Source organism: Diospyros lotus, chromosome 11 (genome assembly GCF_014633365.1).
Source record: "Diospyros lotus cultivar Yz01 chromosome 11, ASM1463336v1, whole genome shotgun sequence".
NCBI lineage: Eukaryota > Viridiplantae > Streptophyta > Magnoliopsida > Ericales > Ebenaceae > Diospyros > Diospyros lotus.
The window spans coordinates 29,343,096-29,366,399 of record NC_068348.1 but is presented as its reverse complement, the minus strand read 5'-3'; the positions used below and the strand labels follow the sequence as shown (position 1 = coordinate 29,366,399).

The window sequence follows — 23,304 nt, the reverse complement described above, 5'->3', positions numbered from 1 at the left end:
GTGTATATGTATAAGTTTCAAGTGTTATAAAAAAATTAATTAGTGTATAGAGAGAAAATGAAATGTCGAGAGAGAATAAGAGATTTGAAAATGGAGATGGCAGTAGAGAAGAGAAACCTTTAATTACTTTGACAGAAGAGTAATTATTTGTTAAAAATAGGGGTAAAATTGTCAAAAAAATGTAACTGTTTAATCAGAAGTTGTAGAAGTTGGGGTACCCCAGTTTTGAAAAAGTCAACTTCTACCCCTTCTAAAAACTAGTATAAGACATAAGTTAAAATTCTAAAAATTAAAATAAACACTATATATCTATTTTTTTAAAATTAAAAATTAAAAATTAAAAATTACAATTTTTAAGCTATAACAAACAGCATCAATAACGACTAGGGGAATACGTGATGAGAATCTAGACGCCATCTCTCCACGAGGACAGCCAGTCCAATGATTCCAAATGATGCTCTGTCATTGCACTTAAGGTATATTTGGGATATAAATTGGCTTGGCTTGAGATGAGGAATGGTGCACGTTGTAAAATAATTTTAAAATATACTTTATTAATAATATTCTATAATAAAAAATAAATATTTATTTTATATAATAATATAAATAAAATGATTCTTAATTATTTCAAAAATTAATTAAAAGTCATATTTTTAGAGTTACAATTAAATTAAGTTTCGTTAAATTCAAGTTTAACTTAGTAAGTATATGGACTTGACTTCAGCTAATAAAAAAGTTCTATAAAGATTTGGAGTTATAGATAATTGTAGGCCTCAAATGAGTTGGTGTTATAAATATTTGATTAGAAAAGACGAATCAATTAGAAAGAAAATGAATAGCGAGCGGTCACTTTCATCAAATAAAATGAATGGTCATAAACACAAAGATCACACCCTAGTCAATCGAAAAAGATAGACAACAGTGTCGGTCACAACCAGTAAAAATATAAAAAAGTCATCAATAATCTTTACTCAATGCTAGAAAGAGAATAAAATGGGAAGTAAAAGCCACTAAGGAACAAATTTGAAGGTGAAGGCATTGTTCTTGTGCCTCTTAAAGAATAAAAGCAACAAGTAATGAAAAAAAAGAAAAAATAAGAGAGAAACAGACAAAAAAAACAACTAGAGTTTTTTAGAAAAACGATCCCATTCAATCTAATAAATACATATGACTTAATTATAATGTTTTTATATATTTATGTTAAATAATATATTTATAAATAAGTATGTTTTCAAGAGCTAATTGTAAATTTATAATCAGACATGCTCCTAAATCTCTAATTGAACTAATTAACGAAATTAATAAGCTGAATTTTATCAAATTTAGTTTTAATTTATTTATAAATTAAATTTAAATTCAAATTATTTAACTTAATAAATAAATTTAAATAAACTTTTATCCAATTAAATATCATGATACTCACAAACGATTGGACTAATTTGTGACAATACTTACTTCTATCTAAATCATCAAACATGAGTCACCGTACGTACTTCTATCTAAATCATCAAACGATAGAGGCTGGCGGATGGTTTGGAACGGCACTCAACAGCTGGAACAAATTAAATCTGCTAGACGTCGTCGTATTGTGCCTTCTGTGCTTGCCACGTAATAATAACCGATCAACTCCTCCGCCTACCACAGCGGCTCAGCGTCACTGCTCGCCAATCCAAAGCCGCCTTCTCCTTCCCAATGTCGAGTTCATTCAGAAACCCTCATCGGTCATCAAAGAAGGTATCTTTCATCTCCTTCTTTCAGTTCTAAACACTTCTTATTTCCCATTCCTTCTCCTTGTTTCTGGATTTTCTTGATTTTGCATTCACCAACTAGATGTTTGGTACCATCACCAGCAGAGACAGGAAAGGGAGTGGTTTGCTCCGAGTTTCAAGCCGGAGAACTTCATTCCGGGCCTATTCATCGGTTTCATTCTTGGGTTGTTCTTGGACTTGTCGAAACCCACAAAAACTGGCTCCAGAAAAAGCAATCTCTTGCCGGGCAAGCATCAGCAGCAGGTGCTGGCCTCGGGTACCAGTGATGAAGAGCTGAAGATGGTCTGTTTGAATATATCTTTTATATGTTTTCAATTTCCAGGGAAATTGCTTTTTGTTCCCAAAGGACCTTGATCTATGATTTGTTTTCTTTCGAGTTATTGATCCAGTGGCCTTTTTGTAGTATAGATCCCTATGATTGACATTGTCACCAATTAGCATATTGGTTAAACAATTGTCCACAATTGGTTGTTGAAGCTTTGATATCTTTGCGCACTATCATGCTAGAACTCGCGTTCTTTCCATAGTCATTTCCCTTTCTTATTTTACATGCATTCCCTCTATTTATCTCACTATAGATAGCCACCATCTTCACACTACTGGCAACCATGAACGCCCGTCACTATGTGCTCCTTGAAAAATTAACTCCATAAAGTTAGAAGAGGACGTTAGCCGTTATTTTTACTTTTGTTTTCAATCCCTCGGCTAGGCAGCCCCTTATTTAGACTTCTTAGGACAAGTGAGCCTTTAGCCAACCAGATTTTAAATTCATTTGCAATCTGACAGCTTATTCCACTAGAGAGAAGTATGAGAGGAAGATCTGAATTTTCTACCGGTTGTGCCCACTGTTTCGTTGTTCTGTGACGGGGCAAAGAAAAACTGTTGCACACTATTCGGAGCATAATTAACTGAAGCCCTTAGGAAATTGGTTATCTCTATTGAATCATTATCGCTCTAGCCATTTTGATATGGAAAAGTTTCATGAGATGGTGGTAAATGAAGATAACTGATAATCTGATATGGTCTACGCACCCTCTCCCTTATCTATGCATCCCTCTCACCCTTCTCTTATCTGATTTGTCCTTTATAGTCTATACCATATGGCACTCTACTGAAGTTAGGAAGAGAAACCATGCAAATGCAACATGTGGCAGGTGATAAACTTAAATTGAGTATTAGATGGATAAGCATCTGAAAGGATAATGGAATTACAAACCTGAGATGCACCTTACTGGATATCATTGATTTTACTGCAACTTGGAAAGATTCTTGTTACCACAACTCTAGAAGGCCAAGGTTCTTGTGTTGAGTAGAAATGTTCTCATTTCACATTGCACAGAGGAAAAAGTATGGTTGAGGAATTAAGGAGAGCAAGGGTTTCAAAAGACATATAAGGTGAATAGTATAGATGACTTTTTTTTATACTTATCCTTTTCCCAATTATCAATATAATTAGATATTTATCGGCAAATTTTTAATGAGTTTTTATGTCTTTAATGCTACACGGTTGAATAAGTTTCCATTTAATACAATCTAAGGGTTAGGATCAAGCATCACTAATCCAACAGTCAAAAGGTTGCAGTTATCAGTACCCCTATGGGGTACTATTGAAATACCAAACATGTGAATGATTGGTAGCTAAGGATATGGGTATCCTTAGGTCGCTTAGAGTTTTCCTTAATCTATATTGGAGTTCAGAGTGGTAGGTAAATTTCATCTTTGGAATTAGTAAAGAACTAAAGATTTGAGCTTCGTGGGGAATCTAATCCCTTTCTAAAAGTGGCAGTCCTAATAGTGCATCTGGGGAGGGAGGGGGGGGGGGGGGAATGAAAATGGATGAAGGATGTTCTCCTCGTGCGGGTGAAACAATAATAATGGAATGGAATTGTTTTCACCGAATTGTGGGAGTGGATGGAATGGAAATGGATGGAGAATTTTAATTTTTGTCAAGACCTAGGTCTTGAATCTAGGTATTCGGAAGCAAGAAGAGTGTAGAGAGAGAGGAGCAGAGATAGAAACACAGAGAAATAAAGAGATAGGAACAGAGAGAGAATTAGAGGATTGTGTTGAAATTGTTGTTATCATCTCAATACAAGTTGGATTATCTTTTTATACAGCCAATAAAACAGTCAGTTACATCATGTAACTGAAGCAAGTTGGTGCTCACAGTAACAAACCGCTAGCTGCCAACTTCTGAAAAATAATATGCTACAATGCTTCCTCACAATAGTACATACACCCCATGAGCTTGACATCTCCCCCCTCCTTAAAAATTTTCTTGTCCTCAAGAAAAGCAAAGAAGCTGGGCAGCATGGGGAAATTGAGCGAGCAGATCAGGCGAGTACTCCCAGGTATTATTGTCCAGATGCAAATGAGACCATTGGACAAGTACTTGTGTAAGAGGAAGATTATTCTTGTAATTCACTCTTTTATCCAATATTATCAATGGTTCCACCTTAAAGTCCCCATCAGTTGTTAGAGGAGGCAAAGTAGGATGAGAGAGAGCATTGGAACCAATGGTCTTCTTCAAGAGACAATGGAAAACCAGATGCATGTTAGTGTCAGGTGGGAGCTGCAAACTATAGGTTAAGATAGACCAAATCTTCTACAGAGAACTCCTGTTCACTTCTTTTCTTATCTGCATACAGCTTCATCTGGTTTTGAGCAATGGCCAGCTCACGCTCAATGAGTTGCAACAGTTATTGGCGAGTCTGCAAATACTGATCCACCACTGCAACTGAGGATGATTGTCATGACCCTAGGGATTACCCAAGGATAGATTAGTAAATATAATAGTAGGAATTTACATTTCCTTCTGTTTTTTCTGTTATAGGACTTTGTCTTTAGCTAATAGGCAGTTGGGCTGTTTGTTACAATGCACATGGGTGCAAGTGGGAGGCTGTTAGGCTATATATAAGCCACAGCTGAGGATGGAAGATTATGCTTGAATTGATAAACAAAGATCTCATTTCTCTCTCTAGATTTCTCTCCCAATCTCCCTCTCATTTCTCTCTACTACTCTCCCTCATTTCTGTCTCATTTCCCTCTTGAATCATTCTGTTTCAGTTCTATTCAATCGGATCCTTCCGATTGTCAATTCCAACCCTATTATGAACCCTAGGTTCATGACAATCTTATGCCCGAATGACCCCCCAGGGTGAACCATGCAAAGATTGCAATATTTGACTCTTGAGCTGGTCATTATCCCCCACCACTACTCATCCCTGAAATTGTAGTAATCCATTTGTCAGAATATAACCTGGTTTCTGTTCGGACTGATTGACAGTTGAACCAAGAGTTCTTGTGCCCAAACAGTAGTTCCATAGACACTTCTTGCATCTAGTCCAGAACTACTGAAGAAATAACAGCACAAATATTGTCCTCAAACCTTCGAGACAATGCATCAGCTGCCAAATTTTGTTTACCTTGGTGGTATTAAATGATATAGTCAAGGCCCAACAACTTTGACATCCCTTTCATTGCAGCTGAGTATGGAGTCGCTGTTGAAGGAGAAATTTGAGACTCATGATCAATTTGAATTATGAACTGACTGCTCTCCAAATAATGTTGCCATTTCTCCACAGCTACCAAAACTGCTATCAATTCTTTATCACATACACTAAGTCCCAAATGCTTAGGTGCAAAAGCCTGACTAATGAAGGCTAAGGGCTTGCCTTCTTGCATCAAAACTGCCACCCACTCCCTTGTCACTAGAATCAGTTTCAAGAATAAAGGGCATTGTGAAGCCTGGCAAAGCCAAGACAGGGGCCTGTGTCATAACTCTTTTTAATTCAAGAAAGGCTGCCTCTACTTGGGGATTCCATTGAAACTCATCTTTCTTAAGCAACTCAGTAAATGGTTTGCTTATAAGCCCATAATGCTGAATAAATTGTCTATATAGGGGCAGATCCAAGGGAGGGTTGGACTGGGCTTCAGTTCGTGTCAGCCTCAACTTAGACATCAATATATATATATGCACCATAGCTCTTTGCTCACCCTTTCTAGCTCTTTGCAGGCCCACCCCGCACAGCCCACTGCCCACCTGCTCCCTGGATCCACCCCTGTGCCTGTAATAACCAGTCAGCCCAAAAAACCCATGTAATGCCTTAATCGAAGTTGATCTAGGTCATTCAACCATAGCTGCAATCTTCTTCAAATCTGTACTCACTCTCACACAAAATTATGTGTCCCAAATACTCCACTGCAAAGGTACTTTTGTGTCATGACCCTAGGGTATAATGGTCATTAAAGCATGCTGCAATTATTGTTTTGTATTTTTCTTTTACAACTTATATTTTTTTCCAATAACATTTCTGTTTTAGGATGGAAAGTTGTAATACTTTCAGTTACAAATTATAACTGAGAGCACTAACGGTAAGAGTATCTATATAAGCTACTCAAGAGGATCTTTTGGGGAATATGGAGTAATCACTGATTGAATGTTTCTCTCTCTTCAATTCTCTCCCTAATTTCTCTCTCGCATCTTTCTGCTCTTCTCTCCCTTTCTCTCTGTTCTCCCTGATCTCCCTCCATTCTTCTCATTTCTCCCTCCCTTTTTATTCTCTCTTCCCCGATTTCTTCCAAATTCCCTTACAAACCCTAGGTTAAACCTTGGTGCATGACATTTTGGACTTCTTTACATACAATTAATTGAATCGAGAACTTCAAATGTGGCCCGTAGGTGGTTAAGATGCTGAATAAAAGTTCTACCATATACAAGGATATCATCAAAGAACACAAGTATGAAGTCTCTCAAGTATGGACTGAAAACATGATTCATAAGGGCTTGAAAAGTGGTGGGGGGAGCATTGGTTAGGCCGAAGAGCATGACTTTAAATTCATAGAGGCCTTGGTGGGTTCAGAATGCAGTTTTAGAAATGTCCCCTGGTTTCATTCTTATTTGATGGTGTCCTGCCCTTAGATCAAGATTGGTAAAGATTGTGGCTCCCCTTAATTCATCAAGAAGGTCCTCTATGATTGGTATTGGAAATTTGTCTTTGATGTTAATGGCATTTAGTTGGTGGTAATTGATGCAAAACCTCCAAGTACCGTCTTTCTTTTTTATGAGAAGGACCGGGGATGAAAATGGGCTATGGCTAGACTGGATTATTGAATTAGCAAGCATTTCTTTGACTAATTTTTCAATTTCAGTTTTCTGAATTGAGGGGGTATTCATAAGAACGAATATTGATAGGTTTCAACATTTGGTTTAAGGGGTATGGCATGGTCATATGGTCGCTGTGGGGGTAAGGTTGTGGGCTCTACAAACAAGTCCTCAAATTCAATCAGAAGTAAATGCAAAGGGTCTGAATGTTGTACCTCTGGTAAGGATTGGATCACGTTGCTGTAAGCAGTCGGTGAGTTCCTATACTCCAGAAATTCAGTCTCTTCTGATCCACCTACTTCCATAGCCTGTATTGAAAACATTTGAGCCTCTTGAGTTATTTTATTCTTAAGGAATTTCTGTATTTTCTTCCCAGAAATCAATTTGCAAGCTCCCTTATCAAGGCTGCCTATTAGAGTCAATTTCTTCCCATCCTTCTCAAAGGTAACTTCCAGCTCATTAAAGTCGAATGTTATAGGACTGTTTGTTTGCATCCAATCAACTCCTAAAACTATATCACAACTTCCCAACTTTAGTAGCCGCAGATCTGTAATAATCTCTTGTCCTTGCATTTCCCGTCGGAAATCAACACATTTGGATTTACTATACATCTTATTTCCATTTTCCACAATGACTGATAAAGGAAATGTGTTCTTTAATTTGCAATGCAAGTCCTTGGCAATGCTTTCATCAAGAAAACTGTGTACTACCACTGTTGATCAACACCATTAATTTTTTTTTTTTTTTCTCTGCTGTTTCTGCCCCTTCCACCTTTATGATTTTATTAGTAGAACACCCTTTTAAGGCATGTAACAGGATCTCCCCATCTTCATCTTCAGGTAGGTTTTCAGCCGCAGCTTTGGTTTCCTCTGTTATTTCTTCCTACTCCTCATCCATGTCCTCTAATTGCAACAGTTGTTGCTTACACTGATGCCCTGGAGCATATTTTTCTCCACACTATAAAAAAGGCCTGCTTGTCTCCTTTGCTCTGAACTGGAAGATTTTACAGCATTAGGCTGGTAGGAGTTTGAGGATAATTGGCCTTGAGGAAGCTTTGGAAATGAATTCATCTTATTTGTTCCAGAATTAACATTTCTGGTAGTGAATAAGGGTTGTACACTGCCAGGCCTGTTTCCTTTATAAAGAACTTTGTGCTTCTTGAAAAGAGCCTCTACCAACAATTCTTGTAACTTGGCCTTTTCTGCGGCCTGCTTAACTGTTGCAAGTTGCAACATCTTCACCTTCGGCCTAAGTTCTTCACCATGCCCACTAATGAAACTAGAAACAAAATAGGCTTCAGACAAGGAATGATTAGCAATAATCATCAAGGATTTTAGTTCCTCAAATTTTGTTTGATACTTCAGCACTGATCCAACCTGTTTCAGCTTGTTAAACTCTTCAATAATGTCATTCATGTTTTTACCCCCAAACCTCTCACAGAACTCCTCCACAAAATCCTTCCATACACACTCCACTCTATGCCTCCCCCATCCCTGATTCCAGGAATCAGCAACATCATTCAAATAAGCAGAAGCCAAATTAACCTTCTGAGGATCTGATATATTATAGAATTGAAAGAATACTCTATGCCTCCCCCATCCCTGATTCCAGGAATCAGCAACATCATTCAAATAAGCAGAAGCCAAATTAACCTTCTGAGGATCTGATATATTATAGAATTGAAGGAATTTTTGACATCTGCTCACCCACCACATAGGGTTCTTGCCATCGAACATAGGAATCTCTAGCTTCGGCATAGGAACATTACTCTGATTATATGGATTATTAACAGTGTTGTTCTCCAGCCTTCTATCAAACATCCTATCTGCAATATTTTCTCTCTCGTGTGTATTTTCGATCTCTTATCACAGGGAATCTAGACTGTCTAGGGTTAAGTCCATTACCTTCCAGTATAGGATCTGCATTTTCTTTCAGTGGGAATGTCAGGACCCTACGTGGAACCTGGGGTAAAATTGTATTTTGTTTCCTATGGTTGTAACAGTAGACGGGTAAATGCTGTAGATTGTAATGGTAGGCAGATAAGCAGTTAGTAGGTAGTTAGGAGGGTGTAGTAAGCAGTTAGTAGGCAGTTAAGGTTATAACCTCCAAGGATTGGCAGGAAAGGGGCTGTATAAGAGCTTCCTATTCAATAATGGAGGTAGCGAATTTCATAATCAAAATTAGTACTCTGTTCTCTCTCTCATTTTTCCCTCTCGCAACTCCCTGTTCGTCTCTCACTCTCGTTCTGTTCCCCCTTTTTCCCTTCTTTCTAACCCTAATTTCCTTCTCAAGAGGAGAAATTTCCTTGTCAGGACCTCGGTCCAAGGAATCCATAAAGTCCCTTTGCAAGTCCTTCCATCGAGGCATCCAATTTATTTTCTAACAACTGGATTCCTTCTTGATTCCTATTCAAACCAACCCCCAGCACTTCCATTCGAGTCTGCAGGTTACTCACCGAGGAAGTAACCTGATTAACCTGCACCTCCAACTGCTTCATATGATTGTCATCTGCCATGAATCTGATAGGCCCCCGATTCACTTGACTTATCAAAGAAGGTCTAAGGGGCAGCAATCAAGGGCAGAGGAGTAAATAAGTTGGCTGGCATAACAACCAGCCATGTGCGTAAGGGGTAGAATGGGGTATCGCTGGTGTAACAGCCCAGCTATGGCATAACAGAATTCGGTTAAGGGGTAGAGGGAGGAATATGTAAGGGGTGGGGGGGTAGAGAGGTGGGCAGGCTGTTTTTCTGTAGGAACTTGGGAGAGAGAGGGCCTCTCAAATGCCCTGGGTGATCTTGTTCTTGGCTGGAAAGTTGTTTGTTACTAATACTTGATTGTTGGTTGGAATTCTATCGGAAATCTTACCATTTTGGTATCAGAGCATCACCGATCCTAATGGTGAACCTGACTGACCGAGTGGGTGAGTTGGAAGGCAGGATGGATGGCATGCAATGGAGTGTTGAATCGGTGGAGAAGAATGTAGCGGACTTGCTGGAACAGTTCGCTTGGTTGAGAACGAGATGGGAAGAACAGGAGAGGGAGAGGAAGAACAAGGAGAAGCTGGGAGGCCAGCCTCCGGAATTCGCCCAAGATTCAGAAGCGACACCGGAAATCGGGGTGAGATGAGTGGAGGCAGGGGGTTTCGAGGGGGGTGGCGTCCGGAGGGCCGAGGCCGACGGCTGGAGATGCCCCTTTTCGAAGGTGAAGACCCCGATAGCTGGATATTCCGAGCCGATAGATACTTCGCAGTGAATGGGCTGACTGAAGAAGAGAAGATGGACACGACAATGTTGTGCTTGGAGGGTGTTGCGCTCTCGTGGTTTCAATGGGAGGAGAAGCGGCGAAGGGTTAGGAGCTGGGAGGACTTCAAGTTCCTGATAAGGAACCGCTTTTGACCCACCCAAGAAGGCTCAATCGAAGAGCGTTTTCTCGCCCTCCGGCAGAAAGGAACTGTCAAGGAGTACCGCTAATGCTTTGAGGCATTGGCATCGCCCCTTGAAAACCTGCCAGAAGCCATGCTAGAGGGGCATTTCATCAATGGACTGCAACTTGATATCAAAGCCGAGTTGAGGGTGTTGAGGCCGAGAGGCTTAGAGCAAATGATGGACTTAACCCAACGCATAGAAGAGCGGAATCGGGTGGTCCGAGGTGGCCTGGGTGGTTCAGGGTCGAACAAGGGACAGGCCATGCTGAACCCAGCTCAAACTTATCAGCGAGGGGGAATTCTACCACCCTTCCAGCAGCCCCAAAAACAAACGATGGTCAGTCCTAATTCTTATCGACCACAAGCCATGGGGAGAGGGAACAACCCACCCTTCAAGCGGCTTAGCGAAGCTGAGTGGAAGGCAAAAAGAGATAAGGGCCTATGCTTTAGGTGCGATGAGAAGTATACTATAGGCCATAGGTGCCGAAACAAGGAGCTGCAAGTGCTTATAATATACGATGAAGAGGTAGATGAGGGAGAACTGTTGGAAGAAATCACAAGAGAGCCTGGGCAAAGTGGGGAGGTCATTGAGCTCTCCATGAATTCGGTAGTTGGATTAACCACGCCACAAACTATGAAGCTTAAAGGAGATATAGAGGGGCAGCCGGTGGTGGTGCTCATCGACGGAGGAGCCACCCACAACTTCATTGCAACAGATTTGGTGCAGCTGTTGGGGCTAATCAGGGAGGAAACAACAGGGTACGGTGTGATTTTGGGTACGGGAGTGGCAGTTCAAGGGGCTGGTATTTGAAAAGGAGTGAAGCTTCAGCTCCAAAATTTGCAGATTGTGGAAGATTTCTTGCCCTTGGAGTTGGGAAGCTCGGATGTTATTCTGGGAATGAGATGGCTAGCAACGGTGGGAAAGATGAATGTGGATTGGAAAACTCTCACCATGAAGTTTCAAGTAGGGGGCATGGCTGTAACCTTGCAGGGGGATCCTAGCTTGAGCAAGACATTGGTATCTTTAAAAGCTATGGTAAAAGCATTCAAGGAGAAGGGGAAAGGGATGTTGCTGGACTTGGGGGCAATGGCAGCTGAAATTGAAGAAATCAGAGAGCAATTCCAGAATTGCTGAAAGGGGCATTGGCTGAATATGGAAGGGTGTTTACTGCTGTGGAGGGGCTGCCACCTAGTAGGGAAAGGGACCATGCCATAAACCTACTTCTGGGATCCTCACCGGTGAGTGTAAGACCTTACCGTTGTCCTTATTTACAAAAGAATGAGATTGAGAAGTTAGTAGGTGAAATGTTGGCCGCGGGAATCATCCAACCCAGCTCCAGTCCATTTTCCAGCCCAGTATTATTGGTTAAGAAGAAGGATGGAGGGTGGCGCTTTTGTGTCGATTATAGGGCCTTAAACAAGGTAATGGTTCCAAACAAATTTCCCATTCCAGTGATAGATGAGTTACTTGACTTAAAATCTGGTTACCACCAGATTCGGGTTAGGCCTGAGGATGTTCCAAAGACAGCATTTAGGACTCATGAAGGGCATTACGAGTTCTTAGTGATGCCTTTTGGATTGATGAACGCCCCGGCTACGTTCCAAGCGTTGATGAATGAAATTTTCAGGAATTATTTGAGGCGTTTTGTGTTGGTGTTTTTCGATGATATCTTGGTGTATAGCAGCAGTTTGGAACAGCATGAACAACACCTAAGATGTGTGTTAAAGGTGTTAGCGGACAACCAACTGGTGGCCAACAGCAAGAAGTGTGTGTTTGGGCAGCTGGAAATTGAGTATTTGGGCCATGTTATTTCCTATTTGGGAGTTTCAGCTGATAGTAACAAGGTGCAAGCAATGATAGATTGGCCTACTCCAACAATGGTAAAGGAATTGAGGGGGTTTCTTGGGCTTACGGGGTACTATAGACGCTTCGTGAGAGACTATGGTAAGCTGGCTCGGCCTCTAACAGATCGATTGAAAAAGAACAACCTTTTTTGGGATGTGGTTGCTGAACAGGCCTTCCAACAACTTAAGGCTAAAATGGTATCCTTACCCGTTTTAGCCTTGCCCGATTTTGAGAAGCCCTTCATCATTGAAGCTGATGCCTCGGGGCATGGTATGGGGGCTGTTTTGATGCAAGAACAAAGGCCGATCGCTTATTTCACCCAAGGGTTTAGTCAGTTGGGAAGGAAGAAATCAGTTTATGAAAGGGAACTCATGGTCATAGTGTTTGCAGTGCAAAAGTGGAGGCACTGCTTGTTAGGCAAATTTTTTTTTATTAGAATGGATCAAAAAAGCCTCAAGTACTTGATGGAGCAGCGGGAGGTAAGTCTTGAATATTTGAAATGGATGGTAAAGCTGATGGGATACCAATTTGAGATACATTATCGGGCTGGGATGGAGAATAAGGCAGCTGATGGGCTGTCAAGAATCTGTCACACAGCAGCTTTGATGGCTTTTACAGTGCCTGGGGTGGTCCAATTGGAGCAGGTGGTAAGCGAGGTAAACGCTGATTCAGGGCTGCAAAAATTGATCCAGGAGTTACGAGCTGACCTCTCCTCCCATCCTAATTTTCAGTTGGGGGACAAGCATCTCGTCTACAAAGGACGACTTTACTTACCCAAGGGATCCGCACTAATTCCGTTGATACTCCATGAAGGGCATGATGGGAGTGTGGGAGGACATTCGGGATTTTTAAAAACTTACAAAAGGGTATCGGCGAATGTCTATTGGCCGGGTATGAAGAAGGATGTGCATCGGTATGTAAGTGAGTGTACGACTTGTCAACAAAACAAATACATAACATTGTCACCGGGGGGATTGTTACAGCCACTACCAGTTCCTAACCAAATTTGGGACGACATTGCCATGGATTTTATTGAAGGGCTACCAAAATCGAACAAGGTGGATTCGATCTTGGTCGTGGTGGATCGACTCAGCAAGTATGGGCATTTTATTGGCCTTAAACATTCATTTACAGCTGGGGATGTGGCTGGAACTTTCATCAAAGAAGTGGTGAGGCTCCATGGAGTTCCTAAGTCCATTGTGTCGGATAGAGATAAAAATTTTATGAGCAGATTTTGGGAGGAGATTTTTCAGCTACAGGGCACCAAACTCAAAAGGAGTACAGCTTATCATCCATAGACGAATGGGCAAACCGAGGTACTCAACCGGACTTTGGAGACCTACTTAAGATGTTTTGCTTCCTCCAAACCAAAGGCATGGTTCACTTGGTTACCTTGGGCTGAATTATGGTACAATACCTCCTTTCACACAGCTGCCAAGTTAACTCCTTTTCAAGTGGTGTATGGGCGGGAACCACCTCCCTTATTACGGTTTGAGAAGGGAACTACCCCTGTTTCAATGGTGGAGCAGCAGATGATTGAGAGGGACGTGATCCTAAATGAACTGAAGGCACAACTATTGAGGGCACAGGCAGTAATGAAGAAAAGAGTAGATAAGGGAAGAAGAGAGGTGAAGTTTCAGGTAGGAGACTTGGTTTATTTGAAACTAAGGCCGTACCGATGAAGGTCCTTGGCTGCTCGTGCAAATGAGAAGCTGGCTGCTCGTTATTATGGCCCGTTTGAGATTGAAATTGAGGTAGGTCCGATAGCTTACAAACTAAAACTGCCACCACATTGTCAAATCCACCCTACATTTCATGTGTCCCAACTACGGGAGGCTAAGGGTGCAGTGAGAGCTACTATAGAGCTGCCCCAACAGCTTAATGACGACCTGGAAATGGTGGTGGAACCTTCAGCAGTGCTAGGAGTGCGGTCGGGTGCTAGCAAGAACATGAAAGGAGCAGAAGTGTTGATCCAATGGAAGGGCCTTCCACCATTGGAAGCCGCTTGGGAGCCTTACTCAGTGATTCAGTAGCAATTTCCATCTTTCCACCTTGAGGACAAGGTGAAAGTTGGGGGAGGGAGTAATGATAGGCCCCCGATTCACTTGACTTATCAAAGAAGGTCTAAGGGGCAGCAATCAAGGGCAGAGGAGTAAATAAGTTGGTTGGCATAACAACCAGCCATGTGCGTAAGGGGTAGAATGGGGTATTGCTGGTGTAACAGCCCAGCTATGGCATAACAGAATTCGGTTAAGGGGTAGAGGGAGGAATATGTAAGGGGTGGGGGGTAGAGAGGTGGGCAGGCTGTTTTTCTGTAGGAATTTGGGAGAGAGAGGGCCTCTCGAATGCCCTGGGTGATCTTGTTCTTGGCTGGAAAGTTGTTTGTTACTAATACTTGATTGTTGGTTGGAATTCTATCGGAAATCTTACCAGAATCTCAATCCAGCAATTCCAAGAGCCGTCTAGTCCAGCAGTCCAAGAATCGACTGCTCTGATACCAGAAATGTCAAGGCCTAGGTCTTGAATCTAGGTATTCAGAAGCAATAAGAATGTAGAGAGAGAGAGAGAAATAGAGAGAAAACAGAGATAGGAACAGAGAGAATTAGAGAATTGTATTGAAATTGTTGTTATGATCTCAATACAAGTTGGATTAGCTTTTTATACAGCTAATCAAACATTAAGTTACATGATGTAACTGAAGTAAGTTGGTCCTAACTGTAACAAATTGCTCACCACCAACTTCTGAAAAATAATCTGCTACAATGCTTCCTCACAATAGTACATACACCCCACGAGCTTGACATTTTTGTGCATTGACTATATTAACCTTAATGTTTTCCAAATCTTGAAATTTTCCCTTCACTTAATAACACTCTCTATCTTTCCATCAAGAGCGTATTACTGGTCAATTGTTGTTCAAAATTCTTCCATCCCATCCATTTCCATTGCTCTCCCAAACAAAGAGAAACATGTTACTGTACTTTACATTACTTTCCATTCCATACTTTCCCCAATGAGGAGAAAATATTTTACATTCTGTTCCATTTCAGTATGTAGTTTCATTGGTTCTTGAATGTTGTCATCAATAGTAATTTCTAGAGGCAAGGTTCAGGGAGAAGATCATAATTTCTATTTTAATTTGCTTGTTAATTGGAAGAAGAAACCTGAATTGATTGGTATGTGGTTACTTATGAGGCCTTTTTTTGAATGTTAACTGACAAGATAACTATCTTCTATTCATTTTCGCTCACAGTCCTGTAAGCAAGAAAATGAGAGTAGGTATGGATGTCACTGATGTTAGTTTGATTTGAGAGATATATGCATGCTGAATTATGAAAAGTTGCCTGGTTTCTAATTGACATGGGAACTGATAATGGCAGGTTTTGGTAGTTAGACAAGATCTAAAGATGGGAGCTGGAAAGATTGCATCTCAATGTGCTCGTAAGATATATCTAACTCTTGTTGATGGGCTTTTTTTTTAAGGTTTTATTTATTGCTTTAATGCTTACATGTGTTGTTTATGTCTTTTGAACTTGCAGATGCTGCCACTGGAATGTATTCAGAGCTGATGCAGAGGTAGAACAATGAAGCAAGGCCTTCTTCCTTACCTTACCTTCTTAATTTCTTTCATATTCCACAAGTAGTTGCTTTCATGAAACTTGATGCTGTCCATCTCTCTATCATTTGGTTACAAAAAAACTCTATTTGCAAAACAGAAACATCAATAGACTTCTTCACCGTTGACTTAATTTTGTGAGACCAACCAAGGTAGTGCTTCCTATAGATTTTACAGATGCTGTAAACACATAAAGCATTTAATTTAATTTTATCACTTACCAGTTATAGGACAGCTATAAGACCAGTTTTGTTGTACAGTTCAAAATGTTGGACAGTCAAATTCCAACATGAGCAAAAGACGAGTGTAGCGGAGACGAGGATGTTAAGATGGATGTGCGGCCATAAAAGAAAAGATAAAATTAGAAATGAAGTTATTCGTAATAAGATAGGAGTAGTGCCAATAGAGGAGAAGATGAGAGAGACTAGATTAAGATGGTTTGGTCATGTGAGAAGGAGACCAAGAGACATTCCTGTGAGGAGAGTTGATGAAATGGAACAATTAATCAAAAAATGAGGTAGAGACAAACCTGAGAAGACTTTGAGGGAGACATTAAAGTTTGATATGAAGTGTATGGATCTCAATGAAGATATGACAAAAGATAGAAATACATGGAAGTCTAGAATTCATGTAGCCGACCTCACATAGTGGGATAAAGGCTGGATATGTTGTTGTTGTTGTTTATCACTTACCAGTTATATCTTTGAGACCGACTGCTTTACAATTATAAATTTTATTGCTTGATTTGGACATTTTATAATCTTTGTGCATTAGAAGATCTTGTTAATTAATTCAAAAATATTCAGGAAAATATGTGCTTTCCCTACTAACTAGTGATTATTATTGAGCTATTTCCTTGCGGAGCTTGAAATTTGATTTACTTGCTTTGAGATTGAAGTCTTAAACCATTAGTCAACCAAGTGAATTTTTCATGTTCACTAAAGGCTGCAAACAACATTTAGAACTCAAGTGACGGTAAAAAACATGTGCCTCAATATGTTACTTTTATTCATAATTTAAAAAAAAAAATGCAATTTGTGCAACCTATCATATCCCATGCATTAATGCAATTACATTAATAGAGAGATAAAGATAAGTAATAAGTGTCGTAGTTATAGCCTCGCCGTCAAATACAATCCAACAGAAACTGCTTCATGTTGTATATCATTTTAAACGAAAGGGAGCAACAGTCACTGTCTGACAATTTTTCATCATTCTCATGATTATAGTTGTTATATGATTATCACTATGGAGATGTCATATCAGCCACATCTTTACACAACCTTATTAAGCTGTTTTATATATTGCAGTAACCGGTCCCTTTTGAGACAATGGGAGCTGTGTGGGCAACCAAAAATAGTGGTCACATGCAAGAATCAACAAGAAATGTGAGCAAGCATCTCACAGTAACTAGTTCTTTGTTAAATGTGCGCGGATTTGCATCATTAAATCTGAAAAGTTCATCTTTGCTCTTAGTGGTTAACCTGTAGCCTCTCAATCAGGAATAAGCTGAAACAAGCAGCTGAGAGCATTGGCCTTCCAGCTTTTGTTGTTGCAGATGCAGGTCGCACTCAGGTATGCTACTAAGATATAAATTTGGAACAACATACAATTGAACATTTAATAACTAAGGAGAACATAAAATTTAAATCAATTGAATGGTCATCTAGATGTGCAATCCTTGAGAGTTTGAGTTTGAGTTTGAGCCATAGTAACTTTTGAAATTTACCTCTTCTATGTTTCAAACATTCAGCTGCCTTAATTTTTTGTGCATGTGTTCTGTGCACATACTCATATATAAGCACATGCATACGTTTGCTTATTTGATGAGTATTTAGCCTTGGGAAGAAGATTTTATGACCATGAAATGATATTCTTCCTTATGAAAGTGCAATTTGGAACTACTTTCCCACATTGAGGGCCTACATGCATACAAATAGAGATTTTTTTTTTTTTTTTCTTTAGTTTATTTTTTCAACCATCATAGGCATATTTGTGTTTCTAAGATAGAGGCAGAGGGGAAGATGACTGAATGAGATGGTCATCAAGAAGGGTGAGGATAGATTCACACTGTTGCACACAAAATTGAATCTATAAAATTTTATTGCTTTTAGTTTTGCCACTTAAAGATGAAACATCATAGGCCAAAATAATATACTGTTGTAAATATGGAAAGATTAAAACTGTAAATTAATATAAAGCTGTAGCCGTCTGTAAGATATCAAGCATCAATCAAGAAGCTTGATTGTAGGATCTTGATTGGCTTGATTTACGATCTGGATTGGCTAAGTTTAGGAAACCAAAACCTGTATAAATCTATCCTCTCTTTACACAGAAATATATACGAAATTTTCCTTGCTCTATTTTACATATACCTAGTACAAATTTTGTTTGTGACAACAGCATTGTTATTGTCTTCTCTGATTGCCAAATACTAATTGGCATAAGCTCCCACCAGAATCTCTGTAAGAGAGTTTTTCTTTGATTCTACAATATATGGAAATTATTATATTAAATTATCTGAATGATTAGATAATCTCTAACCTCATGGAAAAGACAGGAAAGGGCATATTCTCTCATCTTTAGTTCACAGATATCCAGCCAAATTGACAGAGAGAATCTATGATTGAGCTTGGAAAAGAAAAATATGAAGCATCAATTCTATTCTATCTAATAAAGTCAAAAATGAAAAATAAATAAATTTGAATTGAAAACCAATTGATGTTGAAGCGGCTTCTTACATGATGATTTGTACCATCCGTTTTTTATTTATAATTAGGTAGATTCTAACAAAAGTTGCAAGATGATTAGTTGTTAATGATGTTTGTTTACTCATTGATATTTTCTTTTTTGCTTTTCTCTTGATTGATTTTCTATATTCTGAGAAGCCTTCATCTATCTAATGGCAATTAGTTTCTGCACAGGTTTCGTCTGGGTCAAAGACAGTACTTGCTATTGGACCTGGTATGCTTATCATCTTTTTTGCTTCTATACAAAATCTTCCCCGTTTCTCAAATTACTTGCAAAGTCCAGTTTTAACAGTGTTTTAGCAGTCCCATTAATTCTGCTATTAATTGCTTCCATTATTGAATTGAGTAATTTACAGTGCTCTACCAGATGGTTTCTAGCTGAGTTATGTTGTGTAATTCATATCTTTACTGCTTTATGGAGAAACCATAATAGAAGTGTCCTGATAACTTTCGTGTGTGATAAGCTTAGGTCCCATTCAATTTCAGAAAACATTTTCTAGTTTTATACTTTAATTTTATAACTAAATGTCATATCATTTATTTTCAAAAAGTCATAGCATTTATTTTCAAAAAATTTAGAGAACATAAAAAATGATGTTTTATGATGTTTTATGATGTTTTCTAATTCATATTATAAAGTTGAAAAATTAGAAAACTGAGTTTTCTATTTTCTAATGGGAAATTCAATTATTCAATAGAAAAATTGGAGTTGGAAAGCAGAAAATGTTTTCTACAACTGAACAGGCCATTAACCTTTAGAACAGAATTTTGTTGAAGTGGATCATGCAGGCTTGGATGCTCTGCTTAAAACAGCCATTTTGATTGCTTTTCCTTTGCGTGTAAAAACATGCATCTTACCTTTTTTAGCAATTAGAAATGATAGCAATTGTGAATCTCAGTGATGCTTTCCATGGGAGACCATGCAAGTGCCACCGGGTAGTAAACAACAATAATAACATATCAAACTTTAATCCCACTACCGTGTGGGGTTGGCTATATAAAATTCTAGTTTGTCAGTCACTTCTATAAATGCCCATATCTTTAGCAAGGCTCTTAATAACTCGCATCACACCTAGGAAACACCAATACAAAAGTAAATACAAGGACCCATTCACTTCTAGAGGAATGGTCAGAATGGAGGATCAAGTGTTTTGGTTCCCAAGCAATATCCAAACCCCTAGAAATCCATGTGGCTGAATTTGCAAGATGGCTCATTTGGAAAAGGACTAAAAGAGAACCCTGTGACATTTTGGGATCTAGAAGCGTTGGGATCTTGTAAGGTTCTGGTTAAGGACCACTGGAATTAAATTTTATTATATCACATCTATGTAATGAAATAATCTTAAATGTGCTTCTATTTTGGCGAAAAATAAAATTATTTCAATGTAGTTTGCACAATTCAATGCACGGTGAAAACTTCTTGCACAGTATTCAATAGTCTAATAAATCTGAAGTTCTAGAGTTAGCATGCCAAATCCACATTTTCATTTTTTTCATGATTTATAATATAACTTTATATGGAACTAATATTAAGCAAAGCATGTCATCTACTTTTGAGCAGGAAGCAAGGCTTCTGTAGATTCGGTGACAGGAAAACTACGATTGCTCTGATGGCGTTGGGCACATTTAAAGCTTCACTGATGAATTCTCCCAAGTCATGGTTCTATGCACTTCAAAGCTCTTCTTCCGGCCATGATCAGGGATCGATGCTCTGGTACTTGTACCTAGAGGAGAATTTACTTTCTTCTAGCACATCAGGATAATGTAAAAGGTGTCCCTGACAGGGCTGTGAATACGGTAACTGAGTCAATGCCCTGGTACTTCTATCTTAGATGGGGATTTAGTTTTCTCTATTTGTTTTCACTTTCCTTTCCTCAGAACTGCCTGAGTTGAATAACTACTTGTTGATAGTCTCTTCTTTGGCTGCAGAGACAATAAGGAGAGTAGAAAAGTTGTTTTTCTGTACAATTGGGAATTAGAGGATTTGAACTTGTGATTCTGTTCAATTACTTCATGCCACTGTTGAGCAAAGCCAATGGATGAGACATTGCGGCTTCTGTTTGTGCTTGTCAATGTGAAAAGTTTGTTCTTAATCAAATGTATTTTTTTTTAATTTTTAATAAAAAGCAATGTGCTTTAAAAGGACCACAATATCAAGCATGTCATGTGGCTTGGAATGACAGTAGACGTGAAAGAGTCGTGAATCTTTAGAGTTGGGCTACCATCACTAATAAAGAAAATTCTGTGTAATTTGGATTTTTCCCTGTAGTTCTGGCACTTTACCCTAAAAAATATTCTTTTGATAACTCTTGAAGATTTTTCCAAAAAGAAAACCTTACTATTAATGCTAATTGTAATGCCTGAAAACTCCTTTATAAGTTGATGTTTACAAAACCTTGATCCTTCAATCCAAAATTGCCATCTCCAATGGCCTTTGGTTGTCCTGTTGAACTCAAACTAGAGCTCTTAATATTCTCAAATTCGAATTCAAATAACCTTACATAATTGCCATTTATGTCTTTTTAAAATATAACGACTAATTAGTTTAAAAAATTAAAATATAATTGCATGTTTAATTATTTTTAAAATACAATCATCAATTTTACCTAAAAAAATAAAATACATTGTGACTTATTTTATAATTTCACCCCAAAGAACAAGAAATGTTTTTGGTAAATAAAAATTCCTTTGTAAATCAATGTTCACATAACCCTAATCACCATCTCTAATGGCATCTTTTTGTCACCTTGTATCTAAATTAGTTCTAAGTGTTCTTAAATCCAACTGTTTCTTATCCAAATTTACAGTCAAATACAGATGAAGATCCATTTTCATGCCTTATCTTCATTCCTTCCTTCATCTCTCATATAGATTCACATTGTTGCTCAAAAAATTGAATATAGAAAATCATATTACTTGAGATTTTCCATTCAAGGGGAAACATCATAGGCCAAAATGTTATGCCTAGTACTTTTTTTTTTTTTTTTTTGGTGATAGCAGCATTGTGGCTGCCTACCCTTTCTCTAGCGTCCAAATCCTAATAGGCATAAACTCCCACTAGGGATCTCTATAGGAGAGTATTTCTTTGATACTACTGTATATGTAAATTGTTGTACTAAATGAATGGTTAGATAATCTTTAACCTCACAGATATCAAGCCAAATGAACAGAAAGAATCCAAGATTGAGGGTGGAAGAAAACAAATTATGAATGAAAAGTAGCTGAAATTAAATCGAAAACCAATCAATATTGAAGCAGCATCCATATGTGGTGATGTGTACTGTCTGTTCTTGACCTCATGATTAGGTAAATTCTAACCAAAGTTGCAAGACGATTGGTGGTTAAAGATGTTTGCTTGCTCGTTGATCTTTTTATTGTGAGAAGCCATCATCTATCTTATCCTAATTAGCTCCCGCACAGGCTTTGGCTGGATCAAAGACATTATTGCTGTTGGACCTGGTATGATTATATCATCTTTGGCTTCTATACACAATCATCCCGGTTTCTCAAATTACTTGCAAATTTCAGTTTTAATGGTGTTTTAACAGTCCCATCAATTCAGCAATAGATTGCTTCCACTGATTGATGCTAAATTGTTTAAATTAGCATGGCAATCTTTGCTGAATTGATGGGACATTATTGAATTGAGTAATTCACTATGCTATATGGGATAGTGTTCAGCTGAGCTATGTTCCATAATTCTTAGCTTCACTGCTTTATGCAGAAATCATAATAAAAACGCAGATCTTACCTATTTTAATAATTAGAAAAGATAACACCCATGGAACTCAATGATACTTTTTGTGCAAGACTATGCGAATATCGGATAAGAAACAATATAACAACATATCAGATCTTAATCTCATTAGTATTATATGGGGTCGACTTCACAAATTCTAGTTGCTCAGTCATTTCTATCAATGGTCTTATATTTTATAAGAATCTTATAATTGATATCATACTTTGGAACCAACAAGGCAAAACTAAGTTTGAGGAACATTCACCTCTAGAGGAATGGAGGATCAAGTGTTCTGGTTCCCATGCAATATCCAAACCCCTAGAAATCCATGTGCCTGAATCTGCAAGATGGCCCATTTGCAAAAGGAGACTAAACGAGAACCCCATGATTTTTCAGGATCAAGCAATGTTCAGATTTTGACTGATTAATTCTCTGAGACGAGGAATGGGGTACATTCGAAGCTTGACTGATTAATTCTCTGAGACGAGGGCACATTGTAGGCTTGACCATTGATTCCCAAGTCAAGGCTCAGTCTAAATTGAATGACTTATGACTACTTGTTGGCAATCCCTCTTTTGGGTGCAAAGACAAAGGCAGGATGGAGGAGTTGCTGGGTGTAGAATTAGGAATTAGAGAATTTGAACTTGTGATTCTGTAAAACTACTTCATGCCACTGTTGAGCAGAGGCCATGGATGAGAAACTTATGTTTCTGTTTTTGCTTGTCAATCTCAAATAAAACAGGCACTTTAGCTTGGAATAATTCTTTGGTTCAGAAGGAACGCTATGATCTGCACTGTGTCTCTCGCTTGTTGCCATTGCCTCCCCATCCCGTCGCCATTTGTTGTATCATGAATGTAGAAGAAGATTCAGGGCAGATCATAGCGTTCCCTCCCCTGGTATTGGGTGCTGGCAACAGCAACACCCTTGCAGCTTTGTGACATGGGAAATGTTATAGGAATTGACAAATAATCCTCAAATTGTCAATATAACTAATGTTTCTGTTCATCCAAAACAAAAAAATGTCATAAATTTATGGGATAAAAGTAAAATAAGTT

At 38.7% G+C, this 23,304-nt stretch overlaps 1 protein-coding gene across 3 annotated transcripts; it reads left to right on the top strand.

Moving 5' to 3' along the window:
* The first annotated feature begins 1,572 nt into the window (after nt 1-1,572).
* Nucleotides 1,573-20,581, top strand: LOC127812668 (uncharacterized). Of its 3 annotated transcripts, XR_008025976.1 has the most exons (9): nt 1,573-1,734; nt 1,851-2,051; nt 15,524-15,584; nt 15,683-15,719; nt 17,070-17,147; nt 17,262-17,334; nt 18,684-18,723; nt 20,071-20,306; nt 20,439-20,581. XR_008025976.1 is itself a non-coding variant. In XM_052353165.1 (8 exons), exons 1-8 carry the CDS (start codon nt 1,693-1,695, stop codon nt 20,118-20,120), a joined length of 582 nt encoding a protein of 193 aa, XP_052209125.1. In that variant the 5' UTR covers nt 1,573-1,692; the 3' UTR covers nt 20,121-20,581. The 3 variants fall into 3 exon arrangements, 2 of the variants coding, with proteins under 2 accessions (XP_052209125.1, XP_052209126.1); XM_052353165.1 differs by having other exon boundaries at nt 20,071-20,581; XM_052353166.1 differs by having other exon boundaries at nt 1,583-1,734; nt 1,854-2,051; nt 20,071-20,581.
* Nucleotides 20,582-23,304: the final 2,723 nt, after the last annotated feature.